This window comes from Sphaerodactylus townsendi, unplaced genomic scaffold, assembly GCF_021028975.2.
Source record: "Sphaerodactylus townsendi isolate TG3544 unplaced genomic scaffold, MPM_Stown_v2.3 scaffold_18, whole genome shotgun sequence".
Classification (NCBI taxonomy): domain Eukaryota; kingdom Metazoa; phylum Chordata; class Lepidosauria; order Squamata; family Sphaerodactylidae; genus Sphaerodactylus; species Sphaerodactylus townsendi.
Window position 1 is genome coordinate 2,338,979 of NW_025950341.1, and position 16,966 is coordinate 2,355,944.

Genomic DNA, 16,966 nt, shown 5'->3' on the forward strand with positions numbered 1-16,966 from the left:
GACATGAACTGAGGCTGATATCTAAACCAACAACCTGATCACCCAGTGAGAGATTGGCAGGGACGGAGCGAGGGAGAACTATGCCCGGGGTGCGTGCCCTGTGCCCCTGCTGTGGCGCCGCCAGCCCTGCAACGCCCCCTTCACACCCCCGCCCATGGGCGCTACACCACTGGAGATTGGACATGTGGGTCATGAGGGCTGTTGTAATATCACAAGATGCCAGCTCAGTCAGTGAGAAACAGAGTATCAGTGCATGGGAGGCTCAGTGACATTTGCGGCCTATTGTCCTGACAGGCTGGTATATGTATCCTGTGATAAGCCTCTGGGATTGAGAAGTCAGCAGTTGAATATTGCTAACGGAGTATATCTAATTCTAGCTGATTATCTCTAATTTAACATATGAAAACAAAGCATTTCCCGTGAACTATTATTCGCTTGGAAAAACCTTAGTCTTAATTGTATTATAAATTCAACAGAGATCAAAATGAGTGTTTGTTTTTTAAATGGCAATAGGAGGATTTTTAAAAAATCCAGAGGGAAGCATTTTTTCCTGAGGGCTATACGCCCCCATAAAACAATTAAGACACAGAAGAACCGGTCACCAAACCTCTTCAAAAAAATAAATGCAAAGGTCTTCTTTTAAACCTTAGGATTGTTTTACTCATGACAATATTTGTTAAAAATATTACATCTGCCTTTGAGAAGAGAGAGTATCATCTTATTATAATATGGAAAAATAAACTCTACAGACATCCCCAATTGGCACACAGGGGCTTTAAAATAACATCCTCTCCCAATTATAATTCCAAAAGGGTGCTTTGGTTTTCCTCCCCTTTTGTTACCCAATTTTCCTTAAAACACTGGACTGCATGAATGGGTTTCAGACAAGAATACCTAAAAACAGTAAAATGTTTATTTCTTAGAAAAAAAAAACTGAGGGATTCAAACTGATTGCTATCACAACTTCCAAATGCGTTCAGCAAAGCAAATACTGCAAGCTTATTCCTTGACTGAAATATCTAGTAAAAGAAACCATTTTTTTCTTCAAAAAATACAGATTTCTGCTCCTGCAACACCATATCCAGTATTTGTGTGACAACATGCTTTAACTGATAACTTCTTCCTAGCACAGAAACGACGTCTGTCATGGCAAAAGCATCCCATCTCCAAAGCTCTATAGTGTCAGTAATAACAAGGACTCCACAGCCCCGCCGGTGGGGGTGACGAACAGGGTGAATTGGAAGGTTGAGTTGCTCAGTTATGGAAGGATCCGTGTTAACCACTACTGTGGCCAATAGAAAACAGGCTGACAGCCGAAGAGAAATCTACAGTGTCTCTCTTAGATTGTACGTCAAAGGTTTGCTGTGTTTCTGGGACCAGAGGAACCTGGGAAATCTGCAACAAATTCCAACTAGCAGCAGCAAAGGCAGTTCCATACAAGGTGTTCTTTTCCTTTATCAATGTTCATTGTATGGTCATTAAGAAACACTGTAACTGAATGGAGCATACAATGTGGAAATGATTTTGTTTGTTTGTTATGTAGTGCTGTTCACTTGAGAAGACTTCCAAAAAAGATCTTGACTGGACTGTAATCTATATACACAGCAGTAGCATCCTGTTCTGATCGGCAGAATTGGCACTATGTGATATCCTCTTCTTCTGAACAGTAATCGCGACCCTTCAAAGAAAAACAGAAATCAGTTAACATACAGATAAGGAAAATCAAGGATATACATAATTCCTTTTTCTTTTCGTAGGATTCAACCCCATAGATTTTTAAGGCAATAACTACATCTTTGTTCCTTGTGGTTATAGTGGACTGTAGGGATTAGATACTTCACTAGCAAGATACTCCATCATGGGGTGTGTGTCACAAATGATACATGTTAACCCCATAAGGTCCACCCTAATCTGTGGATTTCACTGGAAGTGGTACGGGACACATTTCATATGTCAGAAAGGTAGTTGTATTAGTTCACTGCAGCAAAAACAAAAGTCCTGTGGTAATCAAAAGACATGCTGGTAAACTTCACCTCATTTCATGTCCTTAACCAATGCTCAACTGACCTCAACAGTCTGTGCCTTGTAGAGCATGCTCAGTTTTCATCAGGCCTTAAGGAAGTTTTTTTTAATTCATACTTTTCTGTACACTGGTGTAATTGCCCAACTTTACAGAACCTTCGTATCTGTGGGCAACTCCTTTTCGGTACTTTGTCGCTATTAGAGGCAACAAGCGAGTCTTGTGAGAAATCACATATACAAGATTTTAAAAAATTGAAAAATAAGTTCTCAGGGGTACAAAAATCCAGTTTTCTAATTTCCCCGCATTTTCCTTTTTGAAACCAAGTGCTTTCAACATTTTAAATCTCCTGCAGCATGAGTTTCCTCACCAAGCTGTTTCAGGGCTCCCCTCATTAGTTAAATTTACAAAGTCATATTTTTCTACATACTGGAGGGAAGATTGGGCTGACTGTTTTCACAATGGCTTGGGGACCATTGTGTTATGGTCCTTTTACTGTTGGATATAGTAATGATAGTAATATGCACACCAACACACACGAAGGGAACGGTATTATACAATAAGACAAGAGGGGGCCCAGTACTCAGAAACTGTGCTCAGCATAATTGAAAATAAGATCCAATCCAGTCCTGACACAAAGGAAAACCCAAAGATTCCAAACAAATGTGACTCCCCCTCATTCACTTATTTTGTTTGCTATTGTTTGATTTACTCCAAAATATGAAAAAAAGCAACAGCCTGAGTCTTATTGCCTCTTTTTACAGCAATTTAAAAAAGGGAGTAACAGAAATCTCAAATGCCAAGTGACCGGGTTACACCCAAGAATTTCATAGTTATGAACTCCCAAATGTCTCTCCATTCTGTATCCTTCAGCAGAAGAAGAGGTTGGATTTATACCCCCCCCCTTTCTCCCCTGCAAGGAGACTCAAGGTGGTCTACAAACTCCTTTCCCTTCCTCTCCCGACAACCTTGTGAGGTAGGTGGGGCTGAGAGAATTCTGAGAGAACCGTGACTAGCCCAAGGTCACCCAGCAGGAATGTAGGAGTGCAGACAGCAAGGGATGCAATGTATGGGGCTTTCCCCACTTACCATTTGCGGCGCGCTACTCCCAGCACGCTCCTGGCATGAGTGATTTCTGCAGCGGGGTTGCATTTCCAACTGCCCCGCGCAGAAGGTGCTGTTCCTTCAGCGCCAAAAATGACGCGCGCTGAAGGGGCGGGAGAGCAGCAGCGTCAGGGCGGCTGCATGGTTGCCACCCTTGCAAGTGGGGAGCACCGCTGGACCCCGCGCTACTTTCCCGGAGTAGCGCGCAGCAAATGGTAAGTGGGGAAACCCCCTATGTCTAAGGAAGTGCTCGACAACAAGTCCACAAGGATAATATGTACTCTAGAATACATACAGCCAATAATACACATCGCTTGCTGGATACACAACAGAAATGTCGTCAACACTGCTTGCACTCTGCTGCATGGAGATAACCTGGATCCTGCAGTTTGGTTCTGGCATTATCTGCTTGGTACACATTTGAATTCTCTGACAGGAACTGATTATCATTAAGACTAAGCTCAGTCTTAGTGCTGCCCAGCTGCAAAATGGGTACCGTATATACTCGTGTATAAGTCAACCCGCATATAAGTTGAGGCACCTAATTTTACCACAAAAAACTGGGAAAACTTATTGACTCGCGTATAAGTTGAGGGTGGGAAATGCAGCAGCTGCTGGTAAATTTCAAAAATAAAAATAGATGCCAATAAAATTACATCAATTGAGGCATCAGTAGGTTAAATGTTTTTGAATATTTATTTCAAGGAAAAACAGTAAACTGGCTCTGTTAGTGGAAAAGAGGGTCAACAAACAATATGGTATCAACAATAACTTTAAAAGTACAAAAACCTTAGCTCAACCAGCAACCAAGCTAAAACATAAGAGTTAAAATCCTTCAAAACTGGATTCCTCATCATCATCTGTATGTCCAAATGTAACCCAACTTAGATTTTAAGAGGGATATTATCAGAAATGGAAAATCTACTATTAGCTTCCATTGTAAACAATGGGGAATGGGGCATCCCCTTTGGGGGTAAATAACTTTGGATCTCCTGACCCAAACTTCACCAAACCTGACTGGTATCATAAAGAGACTCTCCTGATGAGACGAGCCAGGTTTGGTGAAGTTCGGTTCAGAGGGTCCAAAGTTATGGACCCTCAAAAGGGTAGCCCCATCTACTAATAGCTCCCATTGAAAACAATGGGGAATGGGGGCACCTCCTTCCAGGGTCCATAACTTTGGACCCCCTGAACCAAACTTTACCAAACTTTACCAAACTTGGCTGGTATCATCAGGAGTGTCTTCTGAGGGTACCCTGGAATTTTGGTGCCGCTAGCATAAAAACTGCGCCCCCTGCTGGCCGGCAAAGTAAAAACACACAAACATTTTTAATGACCCGCATATAAGTCGAGGGGAGCTTTTTCAGCATTGAAAATGTGCTGAAAAATTTGACTTATACATGAGTATATACGGTATTTGTTTTGTGTATACCCTACCTTTCGCTGGAATGTGGACCCCCAAAAGTACATCATTCTCTCCTCCATTTTAACTTCACAACAGCCTTGTGACGCAAATTAGGATGAGAGCATGTGACTTGCCCAAGGTTACCCTGCAAGAGTGGGGATTCAAACCTGTGTCATCCAGATCCTATTCTAACCACTTCACTTCATTGGTTATGGGATGTTTCCTACTTACTTCAATCCTTGACCACACACTGTGTATGGATGCTTTCTACTGTGGAACACCTACAGACTGGACTGGGGATATATGACAGAGTGATATTATGTGTTTAATTTGTTGGCAGCAGGAGATTCATACGAATAAGCAAGAGCATACTTTGGGGAAACAAACATTTTCTGCTCTGCTCCAACTCTGAAGCTACAATTGGGTTCTAGTCAACTACCTAAAGTACTAGGTGCTGTAATTTTATTTTATTTTTAATTTCCAGGGAAGGGATAAAATTTAACTTACTGCTAAAGTCAAGCCAAGAAGTACACAGACAAGAGAGAACACCACACTTAGCAGGCTGGGCAATTGTCTTTCTATGAAGAAATAACAAAAAAATGGGGATTCTCTTCCCACCAACTTTTCTCTACCTCTTTTGATTCTCCCTCTCAGGTACTTTGCCTCTGAAGATGAAGGTTCCATTTAGCTATTATGACTAGCTGCTGAAATGTCCATCATCTATAAATTCATCAAATACTTTAAAAAGAAACCTCTTAAAAAGCCATTTGGTTAGAGCTAAGCACCATTTAAAGGATTTTAAAGTATCAGTCTCCTAAGAATTTATTCAGTAGAGCACAGAAATCTGATAATGCTTAGAACGGTAGCTGTGCCAGTTTTCACTTCTGCATAAACATGCATTAAGTTTAGCTCTAACTAAAACGAATTAAAGCTCAGAATTCATAAGTGGAGCAGAGCTGACCTGCTGTTTTGGAACTGGGGTTGGTCTTCAAAGTCTCGCTGTTTTTTCTCCCCTGTCTACATAAACTTTACTTCATACATTTTTACTAGCCTGCTGCCCACTCATACCTATAGCAACCCTTTGTGGCACAGTGACAGCCTGAAAGAGAAAAGAACAAAGCCTTTTCTTGTTTGGAAACGCTCCTTGGCCTGGTTCCCTAGAAGTACTTGTCACTTGTCACAGAAGGTCAGGTGAGTAATGACTGATGAAGTTCACTAGGAAGACACTTCACAAGAATGACAAGCCAGATGCTCCTGGGAAAAGTGCTCTCTTTCCTACTTTAACCTACCCTAATGCTGGGTCGCTGTCCCCAGGTATTTTAGATTCATCTCTGCCTTATGGCATTCACAGGTTTGCTTCCTTGCAGGAGAGGCAGCATAAGCTGGATCACTCCACTCAGATCTTGCCTCAACTGAAGTTCCTTGAGGATTCCAGCCAAACCATGATCTTCCCGAGAAGCAGGCATCACTGGGCAATAAGTAAGAAAGATCAATCTCTTTGCCGCTGTTATGTGACAGGAGTTGAAAAAATCTCACCAACATTATACTGTGCTAGCAGGAATATTCCAAATGAATAAATCAATTGGATCTGGCTCACATTTACAACAGAGGGTAACACAGGTTTCTTTGTAAGATTGTGGATACTTGGGAATACAAATGCTTGTTGATAGTAATCTTACTGGCTTAGATCCTATGAATAAGTTCCATGCACACTTCAATGAGTGAATTCCATGAATTTTCCCCATGATAGGGCAGGGGCTGTGGCTCAGCAGAAGAGCCTCTGGTTTGCATGTAGAAGGTCCCTGGTTCAATCTCCCAGCATCTCCAGTTAAACACGGTCAAGCAGACCTCTGCCTGAGAGAGTCACTGCTGGTCTGAGTAGACCACAGGTGCCAAACTCGCAGCCCTCCAGATGTTATGGACTACAGTTCCCATCATCCCGATGCTGGCAGGGGATTATGGGAACTGTAGTCCATGACATCTGGAGGGCAACGAGTTTGACACATGTGGAGTAGACAATACTTACCTTGATGGACCAATTGTCTGATCTAATATAAGACAGCTTGGTGTGCACATGCGTTCACTAGGAAGTCTCTGCTGCTTAAAAAAGCACATCCATTTGAGCAAGATCCATGGTTGTCAATGGGTCCTTGCACAAAAAGAAGAGGAAGCAAACTTATCATGGGCTAGATCCATTCTACTAATGGTGCTGCCATACAGCACCCTGTGCCCGAGGAGAGTGCCACTGAAAGAACCTCTTCTGCAAGGGAAAGGTACCCTGTCCCAGAGGAAGGCACCACCATTTGCAGAACAGATCCATGGGATCCAACACCAAGTATGCCAAAAACATTTTGGGGGGAAGACTGTCACAGCTTCCTACGCAGAATTACACCGTTCCAAGTCTGTCTTCAATGGACTCAGAAGGGCATGTTTATGGCAGCAGTGCTAGAAACACTTCCCAGAATTTCTAGGGGCCAGTCTGGGACCTCTTGTTATTACTGTTGGGTTCTACTCTCTTCCCCTTCCTTCGGGTTACGTGTTTGGCATGAGAAGTGCTGAGAATCTTCTGGCTCGGGAGCTCTTTCTCTAGTGAATGGCTGCTGGTTGCAATTAAGGACTCAAAAGAGACGAGGGTGAGAGTCAAATTCCACACGTACAACTGCACATTTGGGAAGAGGGAAAAGTGGTTCCCTGCCCTTCTCACCAACCCAAACATCAGGGTCATTTTTTTTCAAGGGGCCAGTCAGTCCTTGATTCTCAACTGGTTCAATAATCCCCTGGGCTTTGGAATGCCACTTCAGCCTTTGCTCTACTTCTTAAGCATCTTGCCAGATTTCTGATTACTTTGCGTAGGCTGCAACAGAACTTGCAAGAAGGGAGAGCAGAGAATAAGAACAGGCGTGCGCGCACACACACACACACACAGAAGCCAAGAAGTGAGCCCACGTCTTCCTGAAGCGTGACAAGCAGCTCTTTGGCACAGCCAATCACTGAAAGCAGATACTGGGGGGGAAAGAGGGGGAGAATCATGGCTGAATGTATTAATTGAATTAAGAAGCTAACAACGTCATCTTTGAATGCAGCATGTGATCATACATCCATCACACTGATCGGCTTTCTCAGAAGTTGTTCCAAGTTGCAATATGAACTTTTGCTTCATAGCAAGGGCATAAAAAGCAAGCTCTTACCAAAGTACCTAACAAGGAAGAGAGAGGGGAAAAAATCTTCCAGATATCATGCTCTTGCTTTAGGTGCACATGTTTCCCAGCCTAAATACTGAATACTGAAGGTAGTACGGTACCTCCTCTGGAATACATTTTTCTATTCCCACTTGGGGACAGGAGGGCATGCATGCAAATGTCTGTTTAGGGCAAATTTATCTTTTTCCCTAAATACTACACATTTATCATATGTTTCCATGTTCATCAGCAGTGGATTTGAGGCAGGCAAAAGCCACATACTTGTGAAACTCACTGCCACAGGACGGAGATGGCCCTCAGCCTTAAGGGCTTCAAATGGAGACGGGGCTGATTCTCGGAGGATATGGTCCCTCAGTGGGTCTGTTTAACCATCATGACTAGCATCCTACATGTTTAGAGGTAGCACACACCCCTCAGCACCAGGCCTCTGTCCTGCAGACCTTCTAGAAACTGAACCCTGGACTTAAAGGGATGTTCAGTCTGAACCAGCAGAGCTGCCTTACGTTCATATGTACAGAACAGCAAGACACAAGCAAACACAGAGCTAGATCTAAGCACAAGCTAAGCAAACTACAGCATAGGGTCTCAGATTATGAGGAGTTTTGAAATATAAAAAAATTACTAAATTTAAATGTTAGAACACTATGCTCTTTTTGATTATGCTATAGGGTTTTTTTAAACTTGACATAGCATAGGGCCTCAGCCAGTTTTCATTCGGCCTTGAGCGAGCCATACGTTCCCAACTGATTTATATAACGTGAAGTCCTGTGGCAAGACATTGTCTGAAACAAAGCAAATTATTCTTCCTTGTATTTTAACTCAACTCTTGCTTTAGGCTCTGCTTTAAGTACCTTGTCAGCTTCTTGCTCGTTTTGTGTGGGCAGCACCAGATCCTAAGAACCATAGCTTTTAGTTAGTTAGAAAAACACGAAGACCAATTTAAAACACAATGAAAAGGAAAAGAGAGTAAGAGAGCAGACAACCCAAGTAAGAGAGCAGACAAAATTCAAATCAACACAGTTTAACTTGTCCAAGGTTAAAGATGGACATTGTTGTTTTCCACATTTGAGGAGAACAACTTCAGAATGGGAATACTGCAGAGCAGAGGCATAGCACCAAGGGGATGGGGTATGCACGCGATGCACTAGGCCTGCGCCTCTGTGGAGGCGTTCTGGGGGCATTCCGGGGTGGTCGGGGGCTTGGAGGGGTGTGGGGGGCGCGCGCACACCGGGTGCACTTCCCCCTCACTCCGTCCCTGCTGCATAGTAAGGGAAAGATGAGTTATTAACTGTGGCTTAGCTGCAGCCAGGTCTACAAAATGATGCCCAAATTATGCCAGTTAAACCAGACCTGACTGCAAATCAGATTATGCCCTGCAAGTCAGGATATGAATTTATGCACCCTAAATGGCAGATGAGTAATATGAAGGAATGACTTGCATCTCAGATACTTACAGACATGATATTTGTCATTCTGATATGTAAGAAATCTTGTCTGGTTTTCAGGAAAGTTATTTCCCTTATATCATCCCACACACTCATTAAATATCTTCATGCTGTCATAAGTGCAATAGACAAATTCTAAACCATTCTAAAATTGATGGTGTTCCCCGCACCCAGTTGAAAGCAATTTTAAAGAACTTATTTAGAAAAAATTGTATGCTGCTTCTCCACAATTTGCCAACTAAACTGTAAAATACTAACAGTTAAGTATAAAGAAGTCAATTCTCGGAGTTAAAAGCCTGGGTAAAGAGAAGTGTTTTGGGTTGGCACCTAAAGGTAGAAAAAGAAGCCAAAGCAATTTTTTTTAAATTAGCAAAAAGGAAAAGACAATCCAGATAAACACTAAAACAAAAACTCTTCCTCCAACATCTCAAAAATCATCACCATTTCTATTTTGAAATGGGCAAAGAAACACTTAAATACAGATCTATGCTTGAAAATTTAGAAACTATTATAGGGGCATTACTGCTTTTTAATATAGACACAACAAACTGAGTTGAAAACCCAAATTCCAGTTTCAGTACCTAAAAACTGACGTCATTTTAATGCTGCTATGAGGATACAATATGCATTTTAGAATATAACCAGTGGGGCCCCACGACAAAATGTTGCAGAAATTGTTGTGGCTTTATTTTCAGTGGTACGGTAATAGCACAGATCAAAGGACTGGAGCCCCCACTGTGGATGGTGGTGTCTACCCACCTTCTGATTCCTGCTATCAAGCCAGCCACTTGACCAGGACAGAACATGCCAGGGATCTGTCCCAACCCTCTTCCCCACCCCCAGTCCATCCACCTTTTGTCTCTGCTTTGCCTCCCAAACCTCATGTCCCTGTTTCTTCCTGCCCCATCTCTCTTTCTTGCTGCCCTCCAGCCATCACTCTTTGCCTCTTTGTGCTTTCCCAATCCCATTATTCTCTTCCTTTCTGTCCCATCACTCTTTCTCTGCCTCCCACCCCATCACTCCTTCTATCTCTGTTCTCACTCACCCTTTTTATTCCTTCCACCCCTTTTGTTTTTTCTGCTTCTTTCCCCGAAAATTTTATCATCTTTCCAACTTATCTTTTATTTCGATTCTCTGCTTGCCTCTTCACTGCTCCACCACCACATTGTTGGCTCTCTGCTTGTCATCAATTTCCCCCTCATCAACTCCTTCCTCATCTGTTTCCTCGTCTCCACCTTATCACTGGCTCTCTGCTCACCTTGGCTTTCTGGTTGCTCGTTCACCCCCCTTTGTTGGCTCTTGGTTTGCCCACTCCGCCCCCCACCCTACCCGTTGACTTTATGTTTGCCTGCTCCCAACCAGGCCAGAGCAGTTGCCAACTTCCTACTCTGCCATAACTAGGCCCAGAGCCACTCCTGATCTCCTTTGTCATGTTGGCTGGGCCCAGAGCCTCTCCCAGCATCCACTGCTGCAGCTGGACCTGGAGCAGCTCCCAGCGTTTATCACCACTGCGTCCAGGCCCAGAGCAGCTCCAGGCTTTGCTCTATCATCACAGCAGCAGTAGCTGCTGCTGGGCCCCTCTCCAGTCTCTCTCCAAAGGTAAGTGCGTCGTCTGCACATGCACAGATGCTTTTTTAAAAATCAGGAATTTACACATACCATTTTTTTTAAATTTTAGGTTTTTCTGCAGACCTAGAGCATCCCCAAGTCTACGGAAACATCTGTTTGGGGTGAGTGTGCCAGTACTGGAGAATGTAGATATCTGCAGGCAGGGGGCACACGTGGGAATTAGATATACAGATTAAAGCAGCAACTGTTTTAAAATGACAGATAATAAGCGGACACACACCCCCCCGCCGAAATACAGAAATTCTGTAACAGAACAACTCTTTATTGCAGCTGAAAAGTCAAGGGATGAGAATGGAATGCATCTAAGGCAAAACAGCACCTTCTAGAACTTCATCACTGAACAATGGGCCCCTATTTCTAAAAGCAAGTGAAGAAGACGACCTGGTACAGGAATGTGACAGTGCCAAACAGACTCCATGAGATATCAAAAACAAGAATGGCTTCGCTCATAGAGAGGTAAAATTTCTAGAAATTTTGAAGCTATGGGAAAAATCCCCCCTTTTAAATAAAAAACAGTAATTTTATAGAGTGACCAGAAATATATGCAAAACTGAACAGCCTAAACCAATTTTACTGTTTCAACAACATAATATGCATCATTTTATATGTTAGGTTATAAAACTTACTTAACATATAAAATGCCCATGTTTAACATATTTATATAATTTTAAAGTTGTAAATTCTATAAGGAAAATTGTAAATATACTAATATACTTGAGAAAAAACTCCCTTAGCAAATGTACTGTAATTGTTGCTATCTGAAAAGTAGAAAAAATAGGAGTGAAACAGAAAATCCAAGATTCATGTTAAATAACAGAACAGAACATATATTACTTGAAAGAAGGGTTACAGAAGTGGCTATAATATCTTCCTAGCCAGATGCAGTTCTAGATGGATGCTTGCTTCTTCCTCCTGTGGTTACTAGTTGGAGATTGCTCAGTTCTTGGCCTTTTGGCTAAGATGAAGTGAAGTTCTCAATCAAACTTCCGTAGTTTTCAACTCTAAGGCTTTGGAGCAGTTTCTGGCCCACCTCTTCCTGATCTTCTGTTCTCTTCAGTATAGGCCAATAAGCTACTTGTTACCAGATCTGTGCATATTTGTGTCACAATGCTTTGAGGAACGGGGAGAGTCCTCCACACGAGGTAATAAGGGTAGCAGAAGGCATGCAAAAGATGAGAAGCAATGAAAGCCTGGCATGCTGTTTCTATCCTTCTTGGTGCAGAAACGCATCTTGAATTTAAGAGATGCATATGTCTACAGAATTCCCACCTTGTCTTTAAATGTATCTAACATATTCTGAAAGAGAAAACATTTCATATGAGGGTTTTTTCAGTACTCCCTCAAATTTCCAATCTTTTTTTTCAAAGAAAAACTAAAAAGGGAGGCTTAGAGGGGGAAAAACATTTCTCCCCCGAGTCTTCCCATCTGTATGCACACAGTGGTATTTTTTCATGAATAAATCACCAAGGTTCTACACAATTTTAAACAAAAGTGGATTGGTATTATAGAAATGCTAACTTTTTATTATTTGTTTTTGTGACTACATCCAGACATCAAGAACACATCCCAGTTGGTTTGTGTCAGTAACAAGCCTTCTTGCACATTCCCTTTCTTCCTCTTCCTGAAGGTAGTCAAGATCAAATAGTTCTGGTTTAAGAAATCTTTGATGTAGCCGCAGCTTGTTGTGAAATCAGAGCTGAGGCACATTAATTTACAATGGGTTTCTTGCCTGTGAATCAGGATTTTAATTTGTGATTGAGAATCTCAGTTTGTAAAAGAAGAAGTAGCTTTGTAGCAGTAGCCAAATCTGGACAACACAATAGAGGTCAGTAAGGTGAAGGAATTCCTAAACCAGGAAGGAGGGACACAGAGGAAACAAATTAGAAGAATGAACTGGCCTTCTTCTTGTTGAACGAGTGCTTCTTTATGACATTTTGTTGTAAGAACAGGTGGAAAGTAAAAGGATGTGACCAGATGTTTGTGTGCACACAGAGGTTTGGATCCGACAAGTTTTCTGCTAGTGAAAAAGGAGAAGGGAGTCTCCTTTGATCACCAAAAAGGCATCGGACCTGCATAGCAAATAGCTATATGGGATGGGGGCTACAGCAAAGAAGGGAATTGACCAAGATTATGTGAAAAGGGTGGCTTATGTGAAAAGCCCTTCCTGTTCACTTTTGTTTTCAGCAAAGACATGAATTAATGTGTGAAGCATACATACCCATATTAATGAAAGACCTCTCTAGCTTGAGAGGCCATTCACTGGAATGCAATCTGCTGCATAAAAGCCACATTTCCCACAACCCTTTACATGGAGCACTTTACATGCGCTTTAATGATTTTACAAACAGGAAGGTTTATTGCAGTACTACTACATGATGGCTTATTCAAAAAGTAATCCAACATACCCAGATCTTTCTAATGTGAAGATGATATGTATGCAGAGCCTTCCCTTCATATACAACTGAGCTGCAAGCCAAGACACAAAACATGGCAGTCAGCAGCCGAGATACTCAAAGGAAGAGGTCTGACAAGCCTCTGGTGGGGTTCAAGCGCCATGTGCTCCTAGGGATACGGAGTGCATTGGGGAGGAGCTGATGGGCCCTGTGTCCTTGCTCACTTGAACATGCAGTCCTGGTTAAAAATCAGTTGCCAACCAGGGAGGTAAAGCTTTGTATGGAAGAAAATAATATATTTCTATTATTTTATGTGATATATTTCCTGTAAGATTTTACTGCAGAGCTGGACCAAGACATTTTGGTTACGCAGTAGAAAATCTGTAACAATGGCCAAAGCTGGACAGCACAACAGAGGGCAGCAAGGTGAAGGAATTCCTAAACCAGGAAGAAGACGAGTTTGGATTTATACCCCCGCCCCCTTCTCTCCTGTAAGGAGACTCAAAGGGGCTTACAATCTCCTTTCCCTCCCCCCCCCCACCACAACAAACACCCTGTGAGGTGGGTGGGGCTGAGAGAGCTCCGAAGAGCTGTGACTCGCCCAAGGTCACCCAGGAAGGAGGGATACCTTCTGCTATATAACATGGGGAACGATCCTTCAGAAAGCTGTCCTGCATAAAATGAGGTAGAATTTCAAGCACTTGAAGAGGGATTGTGGGGGAGACCGACTGTGTGGGCTCTGCTCCACGGGTCAGGTTGGTCGGTCTCTCACGCTGCCACCTGAAGTGAATGGCACCCAAACCTACCACGACCTTGCTTCATTATAGAGCTGCCTGTCTTTCAGCTTCAAAAGGCAAGCCACGTTCTGAGGCTAATTTGTTCAGTTCAGAGAACCGTTGCCTGTGGTGACTCTCCAAGAAGCCTCAATATTTTATTGTGGATCTCAGTTTGTAAAAGAAGAAAAAGTGGCTGTACTGCATCTCAGACCCACAGTTTCGGAAGATTATACTTATGCTTTGATTTCTAAGGTCAAGCTAATTACTTGTCCTCCTGACCCAATCCTCTGTTAATAGACCCTTGGGACTCATTTTTCAGGCATAACTGACACAATTATAAATTTCTCAATTCTCCACTGGGACACTTCATTTGTGATTTTCTCTTTTTGCTTTGGGGAGTCCAATTTAAAATAAACCTTAAACCTTTTGCAAAACTTTCCCTGAATATCTATCTCTCTGATTACCTGGCTTTCTTTCACTTCCTTCTCACTGGTTTGTCCTGTTCCTTAATCTGGATTGTGCCTTAACAGCAGGGCTACATTTGTGTGTCAAGACCTGGATAATAATGATGTGACAAGATATTGAAGATACTGAATCCAAATTTTTCGGTCACATAACAGGAAGAAGGTGAGGGATTCTAAGTGCCAGCCACATCTGACAGCAGCCAAACGAAAAACATAAATGTAATGATTTGAAAAGCTGAACCAAGGATTGCAAATGTGAAGCTGGTACCAAATAAACTGAGACTGGTAAGGCTGTGATACATTACACTCTCTTGCACACTGGTTCCCTTTTCAAGACATCTGGAGCCGAAAGGCTATCACAAATGCTTTCTAGTAGTGATATGTTACCTGTGCTCCCTTTCCAACTTTTCTCATTTTCTCTGTGCTCACTTTCAAGCTGTTCTCCATACTGCTCTCACAAACTGAAAAACTACACTCTGCGTTTGTCCTATAAAGGAATGGAGAGCACATATGTTGCAAGTGTGTCGGAAGCTTTGTTATGGCTCATTCACACAGCAGCAAGCTATGGTTGCTGCAACGTCTGAGTCAAGCTCAGGAGAGTCCATATAATTAAGTATTTCAGCTGTTTAATCCTGAACCACCAAGTGGGGATGATTTACAGGAGGTGAGCAAAAACCACAGGAATTGTCTCCTGTGTTTTGAACAGATCTTTTCATCACAGGCAGAATCTACATAATTATTCTCATTTCCTCTCTACAGAAATATTCTATAGCAGATCTGAGTGCTATGGAAGAATCAACCACAAAAGAGCACTCAGTGCCTTTATTCTTCAGTGGTATCCTTTGTTGCTTGTAGGGAGAGTCCTCCAGCTTACATTTAGAACAGACATGAGCACTGCAAATGAGGTTCCAATCTGACAGACGTTCCATTCTCTCAGCACAGTCTTGCAGGATTGTTCTCCTGCATGTCGAACAGTGAGATAACCTGTCCTTAACATTGAGCTCAGATTTATGATTTTGTCCTCAAGATGCCAGTTATTGCTACTGCAAATTCATCAATGGTTTCAGTCCTGTCAGCTGGTGTTTAAAAAAAAACCCAATAATGAGAAAAACAATACAGACACCTTTGAACTAAAATGAAAGAGATGGAACTTCTCAATTAAGGAAGGGGGGAAAACCCAGAAGACTCAGCTGCAAATTACTCTCTGCCTACTTTATTTTTTTAAACACAAACCAGACACAGTCTGGTATCTAGTTTGATCCAGACTGGAAATATTTTCCTAAGTAAGAGAATTCCTGACATTGAGGAGGAATTCATAATAAATGCCCTGGAAACCACTGGTCTAGGTTATATCTACCTAAGAGATCACAAAAGTTCACACCTGCTCATAAGAACATAAGAACATAAGAACAAGCCAGCTGGATCAGACCAGAGTCCATCTAGTCCAGCTCTCTGCTACTCGCAGTGGCCCACCAGGTGCCTTTGGGAGTTCACATGTAGGATGTGAAAGCAATGGCCTTCTGCGGCTGTTGCTCCCGAGCACCTGGACTGTTAAGGCATTTGCAATCTCAGATCAAAGAGGATCAAGATTGGTAGCCATAAATTGACTTCTCCTCCATAAATCTGTCCAAGCCCCTTTTAAAGCTATCCAGGTTAGTGGCCATCACCACCTCCTGTGGCAGCATATTCCAAACACCAATCACACGTTGCGTGAAGAAGTGTTTCCTTTTATTAGTTCTAATTCTTCCCCCCAGCATTTTCAATGAATGCCCCCTGGTTCTAGTATTGTGAGAAAGAGAGAAAAATGTCTCTCTGTCAACATTTTCTACCCCATGCATAATTTTATAGACTTCAATCATATCCCCCCTCAGACGTCTCCTCTCCAACCTAAAGAGTCCCAAACGCTGCAGCCTTTCCTCATAAGGAAGGTGCTCCAGTCCCTCAATCATCCTCGCTTTGCTCTTCTCTGCACTTCTTTTTCTATCTCTTCAATATCCTTTTTTTGAGATGTGGTGACCAGAACTGAACACAAAGTACTCCAAGTGTGGTCGCACCATGGCTTTTATATAAGGGCATGACAATCTTTGCAGTTTTATTATCAATTCCTTTCCTGATTATCCCCAGCATAGAGTTTGCCTTTTTCACAGCTGCCATACATTGAGTTGACATTCCCATGGAACTATCAATTAAGACGCCCAAATCCCTTTCCTGGTCTGTGACTGATAGCACTGACCCCCGTAGCGTGTATGTGAAGTTTGGATTTTTTGCCCCTATGTGCATCACTTTAAATTTTGCTACATTGAACTGCATTTGCCATTTCTTAGCCCACTCACCTAATTTATCAAGGTCCGCTTTTGGAGCTCCTCGCGAATCCTTTGTGGTTCTCACCACCCTACATAATTTGGTATCATCTGCAAACTTGGCCACCACGCTACCCACCCCTACTTCCAGGTCATTTATGAATATGTTAAAACGCGCTGGTCCCAATACGGCTTCTTGGGGGCCACCACTTCCCACATCTCTCCATTGT

General features: G+C 42.5%; 1 protein-coding gene across 5 annotated transcripts in view; it reads right to left on the minus strand.

Moving 5' to 3' along the window:
* Positions 1-634: 634 nt before the first annotated feature.
* The window catches only part of CUNH1orf21 (chromosome unknown C1orf21 homolog), a 175,882-nt gene continuing 159,550 nt past the window's right edge, over positions 635-16,966 (minus strand). For all 5 annotated transcript variants that reach the window (XM_048482511.1, XM_048482507.1, XM_048482509.1 and 2 more), the window contains exon 6: positions 635-1,678. In XM_048482511.1, coding sequence (XP_048338468.1) covers positions 1,640-1,678 — 39 coding nt within the window. In that variant the 3' untranslated portion in view covers positions 635-1,639. The remainder of the gene's footprint in view (positions 1,679-16,966) is intronic.